This window comes from Nerophis lumbriciformis, linkage group LG37, assembly GCF_033978685.3.
Source record: "Nerophis lumbriciformis linkage group LG37, RoL_Nlum_v2.1, whole genome shotgun sequence".
Taxonomy (NCBI): domain Eukaryota; kingdom Metazoa; phylum Chordata; class Actinopteri; order Syngnathiformes; family Syngnathidae; genus Nerophis; species Nerophis lumbriciformis.
Window position 1 is genome coordinate 585,001 of NC_084584.2, and position 10,650 is coordinate 595,650.

At 48.7% G+C, this 10,650-nt stretch overlaps 1 protein-coding gene across 1 annotated transcript in view; it reads right to left on the minus strand.

The window, feature by feature from the left end:
• cct3 (chaperonin containing TCP1, subunit 3 (gamma)) overlaps positions 1-10,209 on the minus strand; it is a 23,807-nt gene extending 13,598 nt beyond the window's left edge. The window contains exons 1-4 of the mRNA XM_061930886.2: positions 10,084-10,209; positions 7,140-7,201; positions 5,691-5,741; positions 3,497-3,559 (exon numbers count right to left, since the gene is read on the minus strand). Of these exons, the coding sequence (XP_061786870.2) occupies positions 3,497-3,559; positions 5,691-5,741; positions 7,140-7,201; positions 10,084-10,111 (204 nt within the window). The 5' untranslated portion in view covers positions 10,112-10,209. The remainder of the gene's footprint in view (positions 1-3,496; positions 3,560-5,690; positions 5,742-7,139; positions 7,202-10,083) is intronic.
• Positions 10,210-10,650: the final 441 nt, after the last annotated feature.

Below are 10,650 nucleotides of genomic sequence, written 5' to 3' on the forward strand. Positions count from 1 at the left end.
TAACTAGATGTGATGAAGGGTCACCTCTCTGAGGGGTGAGTCACCTAACGTGACGTGATGAACGGTCACCTCTCTGAGGGGTGGGTGACCTAACTAGACGTGATGAAGGGTCACCTCTCTGAGGGGTGGGTGACCTAACTAGACGTGATGAACGGTCACCTCTATGAGGGGCGGGTGACCTAACTAGACGTGATGAAGGGTCACCTCTCTGAGGGGCGGGTGACCTAACTTGACGTGATGAAGGGTCACCTCTCCGAGGGGTGGGTGACCTAACTAGACGTGATGAAGGGTCACCTCTCTGAGGGGTGGGTGACCTAACTAGACGTGATGAAGGGTCACCTCTCTGAGGGGCGGGTGACCTAACTTGACGTGATGAAGGGTCACCTCTCTGAGGGGTGAGTCACCTAACTAGACCTGATGAAGGGTCACCTCTCTGAGGGGCGGGTGACCTAACTAGACCTGATGAAGGGTCACCTCTCTGAGGGGTGAGTCACCTAACTAGACCTGATGAAGGGTCACCTCTCTGAGGGGCGGGTGACCTAACTAGACGTGATGAAGGGTCACCTCTCTGAGGGGTGAGTCACCTAACTAGACGTGATGAAGGGTCACCTCTCTGAGGGGTGAGTGACCTAACTAGACCTGATGAAGGGTCACCTCTATGAGGGGCGGGTCACCTAACTAGACATGATGAAGGGTCACCTCTCTGAGGGGCGGGTGACCTAACTAGATGTGATGAAGGGTCACCTCTCTGAGGGGTGAGTCACCTAACGTGACGTGATGAACGGTCACCTCTCTGAGGGGTGGGTGACCTAACTAGACGTGATGAAGGGTCACCTCTCTGAGGGGTGGGTGACCTAACTAGACGTGATGAACGGTCACCTCTATGAGGGGCGGGTGACCTAACTAGACGTGATGAAGGGTCACCTCTCTGAGGGGCGGGTGACCTAACTTGACGTGATGAAGGGTCACCTCTCCGAGGGGTGGGTGACCTAACTAGACGTGATGAAGGGTCACCTCTCTGAGGGGTGGGTGACCTAACTAGACGTGATGAAGGGTCACCTCTCTGAGGGGCGGGTGACCTAACTTGACGTGATGAAGGGTCACCTCTCTGAGGGGTGGGTGACCTAACTAGACCTGATGAAGGGTCACCTCTCTGAGGGGTGGGTGACCTAACTAGACGTGATGAAGGGTCACCTCTCTGAGGGGTGGGTGACCTAACTAGACCTGATGAAGGGTCACCTCTCTGAGGGGTGGGTGACCTAACTAGACGTGATGAAGGGTCACCTCTCTGAGGGGTGGGTGACCTAACTAGACCTGATGAAGGGTCACCTCTCTGAGGGGTGGGTGACCTAACTAGACGTGATGAAGGGTCACCTCTCTGAGGGGTGGGTGACCTAACTAGACGTGATGAAGGGTCACCTCTCTGAGGGGCGGGTGACCTAACTTGACGTGATGAAGGGTCACCTCTCTGAGGGGTGGGTGACCTAACTAGACGTGATGAACGGTCACCTCTCTGAGGGGCGGGTGACCTAACTTGACGTGATGAAGGGTCACCTCTCTGAGGGGTGGGTGACCTAACTAGACGTGATGAACGGTCACCTCTCTGAGGGGCGGGTGACCTAACTAGACCTGATGAAGGGTCACCTCTCTGAGGGGTAGGTGACCTAACTAGACGTGATGAAGGGTCACCTCTCTGAGGGGTGAGTCACCTAACTTGACGTGATGAAGGGTCACCTCTCTGAGGGGTGGGTGACCTAACTAGACGTGATGAAGGGTCACCTCTCTGAGGGGCGGGTGACCTAACTTGACGTGATGAAGGGTCACCTCTCTGAGGGGTGGGTGACCTAACTAGACCTGATGAAGGGTCACCTCTCTGAGGGGTGGGTGACCTAACTAGACGTGATGAAGGGTCACCTCTCTGAGGGGTGGGTGACCTAACTAGACGTGATGGAGGGTCACCTCTCTGAGGGGCGGGTCACCTAACTAGACGTGATGAAGGGTCACCTCTCTGAGGGGTGGGTGACCTAACTAGACCTGATGAAGGGTCACCTCTCTGAGGGGCGGGTCACCTAACTAGACCTGATGAAGGGTCACCTCTCTGAGGGGTGAGTCACCTAACTTGACATGATGGAGGGTCACATCTCTGAGGGTTAGGGTGACCTAACTAGACGTGATGAACGGTCACCTCTCTGAGGGGTAGGTGACCTAACTAGACATGATGAAGGGTCACCTCTATGAGGGGTGAGTCACCTAACTTGACGTGATGGAGGGTCACCTCTCTGAGGGGGGGTGGGGTTGACCTAACTAGACGTGATGAACGGTCACCTCTCTGAGGGGCGGGTGACCTAACTAGACGTGATGAAGGGTCACCTCTCTGAGGGGCGGGTGACCTAACTTGACGTGATGAAGGGTCACCTCTCTGAGGGGTGGGTGACCTAACTAGACGTGATGAACGGTCACCTCTCTGAGGGGCGGGTGACCTAACTTGACGTGATGAAGGGTCACCTCTCTGAGGGGTGGGTGACCTAACTAGACGTGATGAACGGTCACCTCTCTGAGGGGCGGGTGACCTAACTAGACGTGATGAAGGGTCACCTCTCTGAGGGGTAGGTGACCTAACTAGACGTGATGAAGGGTCACCTCTCTGAGGGGTGAGTCACCTAACTTGACGTGATGGAGGGTCACATCTCTGAGGGTTAGGGTGACCTAACTAGACATGATGAAGGGTCACCTCTCTGACGGGTGGGTGACCTAACTAGACGTGATGAAGGGTGACCTCTCTGAGGGGTGGGTGACCTAACTAGACGTGATGAAGGGTCACCTCTCTGAGGGACGGGTCACCTAACTAGACCTGATGAAGGGTCACCTCTCTGAGGGGCGGGTGACCTAACTAGACCTGATGAAGGGTCACCTCTCTGAGGGGCGGGTGACCTAACTAGACCTGATGAAGGGTCACCTCTCTGAGGGGTGGGTGACCTAACTAGACGTGATGAAGGGTCACCTCTCTGAGGGGTGAGTCACCTAACTTGACGTGATGGAGGGTCACCTCTCTGAGGGGCGGGTGACACAACTAGACGTGATGAAGGGTCACCTCTCTGAGGGGTGGGTGACCTAACTAGACCTGATGAAGGGTCACCTCTCTGAGGGGTGAGTCACCTAACTTGACGTGATGGAGGGTCACCTCTCTGAGGGGCGGGTGACCTAACTAGACGTGATGAAGGGTCACCTCTCCGAGGGGCGGGTGACCTAACTAGACGTGATGAAGGGTCACCTCTCTGAGGGGTGGGTGACCTAACTAGACGTGATGAAGGGTCACCTCTCCGAGGGGCGGGTGACCTAACTAGACGTGATGAAGGGTCACCTCTCTGAGGGGTGGGTGACCTAACTAGACGTGATGAAGGGTCACCTCTCTGAGGGGTGGGTGACCTAACTAGACGTGATGAAGGGTCACCTCTCTGAGGGGAGGGTCACCTAACTAGATGTGATGAAGGGTCACCTCTCTGAGGATAGCGTTTCCATCGTTGGTCATGACGATGCCTCCAGTGGGGTCCAGCAGCATCTACAACACATTAGCACAGCTGACTTGACAAACTTCAATGAGTGATTGTGGGCAAACACTTGGAGATATCCACTTTTTGTAAACACTGTGAGCACCTCAAGGCTGTGAGGAACGTTCCGGTGTTCTCAGATTTCCGATAAGTGGAGAAATGGGCGAGTTAGAGCGAGTAGGACAATGTGGTGACCCTCGCCCCATCCTTGTTTGTGAAGTGCAGTGAATTACATTTATATAGCGCTTTTTCTCAAGTGACTCAAAGCGCTTTACATTGTGAAAGCCAACCTCTACGTTACATTTAAAGCAGTGTGGGTGGCACTGGGAGCAGGTGGGTCAAGTGTCTTGCCCAAGGACACAACAGCAGTGACTAGGATGGCAGAAGCGGGCATCGAACCTGCAACCCTCAAGTTGCTGGCACGGCCGCTCTACCGACCGAGCTATACCTATAGTCATTTGTGAATGAGTGAGCATTTCATGGAATCTGCTTTTATACCCAATCATGGCACCCACCTGTTCCCAATTAGCCTGTGGGATGTTCCAAATAAGTCTTTGATGAGCATTCCTCAACTTTCTCACTCTTTTTTGCCACTTGTGCCAGCTTTTTTTAAACATGTTGCAGCCATCAAATTCCAAATGAGCTAATATTTGCAAAAAATAAAGTTTACCAGTTCCAACGTTAAGTACCGTATTTTCCGCACTATTAGCCGCACCTAAAAACCACAAATTTACTCAAAAGCTGACAGCGCGGCTTTATATATGGATTAATATTAAGATTCATTTTCATAAAGTTTCGGTCTCGCAACTACGGTAAACAGCCGCCATCTTTTTTCCCCGTAGAAGAGGAAGCGCTTCTTCTTCTACGCAAGCAACCGCCAAGGTAAGCACCCGCCCCCATAGAAGAGGAAGCGCTTCTTCTTCTACTGTAAGCAACCACCCGCCCCTGTAGAAGAAGAAGAAGCGCGCGGATATTACGTTTCATTTCCTTTGTGTGTTTACATCTGTAAAGACCACAAAATGGCTCCTACTAAGCGACAGGTTTCCGGTTCATGAAAAGACGCAATCTCTCCATCCGCACACGGACTACTATTTCACAGCAACTGCCTAAAGACTTTCAAGAAAAGCTGGCTACTTTCCGTGCATATTGTAAAAACAAGATAGCTGAAAAAAAGATCCGGCCAGAGAACATTATCAACATGGACGAGGTTCCACTGACTTTTGATATTCCTGTGAACCGCACTGTGGATACAACGGGAGCACGTACGGTGAATATTCGCACCACAGGGAATGAGAAGTCATCCTTCACTGTGGTTCTAGCTTGCCATGCTAATGGCCAGAAACTTCCACCCATGGTGATATTCAAAAGGAAGACCTTGCCAAAAGAGACCTTTCCAGCCGGCGTCATCATAAAAGCTAACTCGAAGGGATGGATGAAGAAAAGATGAGCGAGTGGTTAAGGTAAGTTTAAGTTTACGCGAAGAGGCCGGGTGGCTTTTTTCACGCAGCTCTGTCCATGTTGATATACGTATGTTTGTGATTGCACATTTGCGTACATTTTGGGAGTGAACAGAGTTGTTAGAACGCTGGTTTTTAATATATTATTAAAGTTTGACTGACCTATTTGACTGTTTTTTTGACATTCCTTTAGCGCAGTTAGATGCGGCTTACAACACCGGGCGGCTTATAGGTGGACAAAGTTTTGAAATATGCCGTTCATTGAAGGCGCGGCTTATAACCCAGGGCGCCTTATGGTGCGGAAAATACGGTACATGCTGCCGCTAGGTGACATCATACGTGTTAGCTTTCACTGTTATGATGATGACATCATACGTGTTAGCTTTCATTGTTATGCTGATGACAGCCAACTCTACATGCCCCTAAAGCTGACCAACACGCCGGATTGTAGTCAGCTGGAGGCGTGTCTTAATGACATTAAACAATGGATGTCCAAAAATTTTCTGCAACTCAACGCTAAGAAAACGGAAATGCTGATTATCGGTCCTGCTAAACACCGACATTTATTTAATAATACCACCTTAACATTTGACAACCAAACAATTATACACCTATTTAATAATACCACCTTAAGTCCCCACACCTGGAGTACAGTGTACTACATCTGCATGTACTACTGACTCACCTTCATCATGGCACGTGGGCCCAGACACGTCCTGATGACATCAGCGATGGTCTGTGACACAGGTGACATGTAAATTGACACAGGCGACATGTGAGTGACACAGGTGACATGTAAAGTCACACAGGCGACATGCGAGTGACACAGGCAACATGTGAGTGACACAGGTGACATGCGATTGACACAGGCGACATGTGAGTGACACAGGTGACATGCGAGTGACACAGGCGACATGCGAGTGACACAGGTGACATGCGATTGACACAGGCGACATGTGAGTGACACAGGTGACATGCGATTGACACAGGCGACATGTGAGTGACACGTGATTGGCACAGGTGACATGTAAATTGATGCAAGAGACATGTGAGTGGCACAGGTGACATGTAAATTGATGCAAAAGACATGTGAGTGGCACAGGCGACATGTAAATTGATACAAGCGACATGTGAGTGACACAGGTGACATGCGATTGACACAGGCGACATGTAAATTGATGCAAGAGACATGTGAGTGGCACAGGCGACATGTAAATTGATACAAGCGACATGTGAGTGACACAGGCGACATGTAAATTGATACAAGCGACATGCGAGTGACACAGGCGACATGTAAATTGACACAGGCGACATGTGAGTGACACAGGCGACATGTAAATTGACACAGGCGACATGTGAGTGGCACAGTCGACATGTAAATTGATACAAGCGACATGTGAGTGACACAGGCGACATGTAAATTGACACAGGCGACATGTGAGTGGCACAGTCGACATGTAAATTGATACAAGCGACATGTGAGTGACACAGGCGACATGTAAATTGATACAAGAGACATGTGAGTGGCACAGGCGACATGTAAGTTGACACAGGCGACATGTAAATTGACACAGGAGACACGTGAGTGACACAAGTGACACGCGAGTGACACAGGCGACATGTAAATTGACACAGGCAACACGCGAGTGACACAAGCGACATGTAAATTGACACAGGCGACATGTGAGTGACACAGGTGACATGCAAGTGACACAGGTGACATGTAAATTGACACAGGCGACATGTGAGTGACACAGGTGACATGCGAGTGACACAGGTGACATGCAAGTGACACAGGTGACATGTAAATTGACACAGGTGACATGCAAGTGACACAGGTGACATGTAAATTGACACAGGTGACATGCAAGTGACACAGGTGACATGTAAATTGACACAGGTGACATGTAAATTGACACAGGCGACATGTCAATTGACACAGGCGACATGCGAGTGACACAGGCGACATGCGAGTGACACAGGCGACATGCGAGTGACACAGGTGACATGTAATTTGACAAAGGCGACATGCGAGTGACACAGGCGACATGCGAGTGACACAGGTGACATGCGAGTGACACAGGTGACATGCGAGTGACACAGGTGACATGTGAGGAGAGAAAACAAATCTCACCTTAGCAGCATTGATGTTTCCTGTCTGGACTTTGCGTCCTGACTCTCTCTTCACGTTCTGGTCTGCACACAGGAAGTCAGGAATATGTCTTTATAGAGTCATTCTTCAAGCACAGGAAGTCAGGAATATGTCTTTATGAAATGATGATTCTCAACAAAGACGACGGGGAGAAGACGCTGTCGAAGGTGAGCTACGTAAATAAGACACATCCTGAAGGGACGGTCAGAAGGCGCCTTAAAGATGGTGTGTAAAACATCTGTGCTACCAAAGAACCAGCATGACATGTAATGTAGACCACACGTTTTTACATGTAGAAAATAAGTCCTAATAACACACCTTTAATGCAACATTTGGACCAAAGAACCAGCATGACATGCTATGTAGAACACTGTTTTTCAACCTTTTTGGAGCCAAGGCACAGTTTTTGCATTGAAAAAATGCGGAGGTACACCACCAGCAGAAATCATTAAAAAAACTCAGTTGACAGTAAAAAGTTGTTGTCGCAATTGTTGGATATGACTTTAAAGCATAACCAAGCATGCATCACTACAGCTCTTGTCTCAAAGTAGGTGTACTGTCACATCACACCCTGACTTATTTTGACTTTTTTGCTGTTTTCCTGTGTGTAGTGTTTTACTTCTTGTCTTGCGCTCCTATTTTGGTGGCTTTTTCTTTTGGTATTTTCCTGTAGCAGTTTCATGTCTTCCTTTGAGCGATATTTCCCTGCATCTACTTTGTTTTAGCAATCAAGAATATTTCTGTTGTTTGTATCCTTCTTTGTGGGGACATTGTTGATTGTCATGTCATGTTCGGATGTACTTTGTTTTTGCTCCACAGTAAGTCTTTGCTGTCGTCCAGCATTCTGTTTTTGTTTACTTTGTAAGCCAGTTCAGTTTTAGTTTCGTTTAAGCTTCAATGCCTTTTCTTAGGGGCACTCACCTTTCGTTTAAGCATTAGACACCTTTTTACTTGCGCACTGCCTCCCGCTGTTTCCGACATCTACCGTATTTTCCGCACTATTAGCCGCACCTAAAAACCACAAATTTACTCAAAAGCTGACAGTGCGGCTTATAACCCGGTGCGCTTTATATATGGATAAATATTAAGATTCATTTTCATAAAGTTTCGGTCTCGCAACTACGGTAAACAGCCGCCATCTTTTTTCCCCGTAGAAGAGGAAGTGCTTCTTCTTCTACGCAAGCAACCGCCAAGGTAAGCACCCGCCCCCATAGAACAGGAAGCGCTTCTTCTTCTACTGTAAGCAACCACCCGCCCGCGTAGAAGAAGAAGAAGTGCGCGGATATTACGTTTCATTTCCTTTGTGTGTTTACATCTGTAAAGACCACAAAATGGCTCCTACTAAGCGACAGGTTTCCGGTTCATGAAACGACGCAATCTCTCCATCCGCACACGGACTACTATTTCACAGCAACTGCCTAAAGACTTTCAAGAAAAGCTGGCTACTTTCCGTGCATATTGTAAAAACAAGATAGCTGAAAAAAAGATCCGGCCAGAGAACATTATCAACATGGACGAGGTTCCACTGACTTTTGATATTCCTGTGAACCGCACTGTGGATACAACGGGAGCACGTACGGTGAATATTCGCACCACAGGGAATGAGAAGTCATCCTTCACTGTGGTTCTAGCTTGCCATGCTAATGGCCAGAAACTTCCACCCATGGTGATATTCAAAAGGAAGACCTTGCCAAAAGAGACCTTTCCAGCCGGCGTCATCATAAAAGCTAACTCGAAGGGATGGATGGATGAAGAAAAGATGAGCGAGTGGTTAAGGTAAGTTTACGCGAAGAGGCCGGGTGGCTTTTTTCACGCAGCTCCGTCCATGTTGATATACGACTCCATGCGCGCCCACATCACGCTGGTTTTTAATATATTATTAAAGTTTGACTGACCTATCTGACTGTTTTTTTGACATTCCTTTAGCGCAGTTAGATGCGGCTTATAACACGGGGCGGCTTATAGGTGGACAAAGTTTTGAAATATGCAGTTCATTGAAGGCGCGGCTTATAACCCAGGGCGCCTTATGGTGCGGAAAATACGGAACAAAGCAATTAGCTACCTGCTGCCACCTACTGATATGGAAGAGTATTACATGGTTACTCTGCCGAGCTCTAGACAGCATAGACACTCAACAACAACACATCATTTGCAGACTATAATTACTGCTTTGCAAAAAATATTTTTAACCCAAATAGGTGAAATTAGATCATCTCCCACGGCACAGTGGTTGGAAAAGACTGATATAGACCACAAGAAGTGTTTACATGTAGAAAGTAGGTCATAATATCACACCATTAATGCAACATTTGGACCAAACTGATATTTAAAACAATACTAAAAGACTATGCCAAATAGTGGCCTTTCTAATAGTGACTATTCATATTTGATCATATGTGGCACAAGATATTCTTGTTGAGCTTTTTCTATCATTATGACAACCGGGATTTGAAATGTTCACGTTAGTCTCATAAATATCGTCCATTCATACTGTGACGTCACCGCTACCATCATGTACGTGAGACAGTATGACGTCACCGCTAGCATCATGTACATGAGACATGAAAAAGGAGGATGCTAACAGGCTAACTAGCTAAACACTAGCATTGTCACGTGCTAACTAGCTAACATTGTCACGTGCTAACTAGCTAACATTGTCACATGCTAACTAGCTACACGCTAACATTGTCACATGCTAACTAGCTAAACGCTAGCATTGTCACATGCTAACTAGCTACACGCTAACATTGTCACATGCTAACTAGCTAGATGCTAACATTGTCACATGCTAACTAGCTAGCACGTGTGTGGCGGCAAGCCGCCTTTCAAAGCGTCTTTGAGCCGGTGTTCGGCCACGATGTTTCGGTGGATTAATGAGTAGAAAAAGCAGCGACATTAGACATTAGAAGGTTTTCACATTACTTACTGAGCACGAGCACTTGTTGGCCGAGCATGTTGGATGAACACCGGGACTCGAAGCTTCCACGTCAGGGAGGGAGGGACTCGACACTGGCGGGGGTTGGGTCTTGTAAGTATGGGCGGGGCAACAGAGTATGACCGACGGGCCTGTCCACCAATCACATCACATAAACGACCTCGACACTGGCGGGGGTTGGGTCTTGTAAGTATGGGCGGGGCAACAGAGTATGACCGACGGGCCTGTCCACCAATCACATCACATAAACGACCTCGACACTGGCGGGGGTTGGGTCTTGTAAGTATGGGCGGGGCAACAGAGTATGACCGACGGGCCTGTCCACCAATCACATCACATAAACGACCTCGACACTGGCGGGGGTTGGGTCTTGTAAGTATGGGCGGGGCAACAGAGTATGACCGACGGGCCTGTCCACCAATCACATCACATAAACGACCTCGACACTGGCGGGGGTTGGGTCTTGTAAGTATGGGCGGGGCAACAGAGTATGACCGACGGGCCTGTCCACCAATCACATCACATAAACGACCTCGACACTGACGGGGGTTGGGTCTT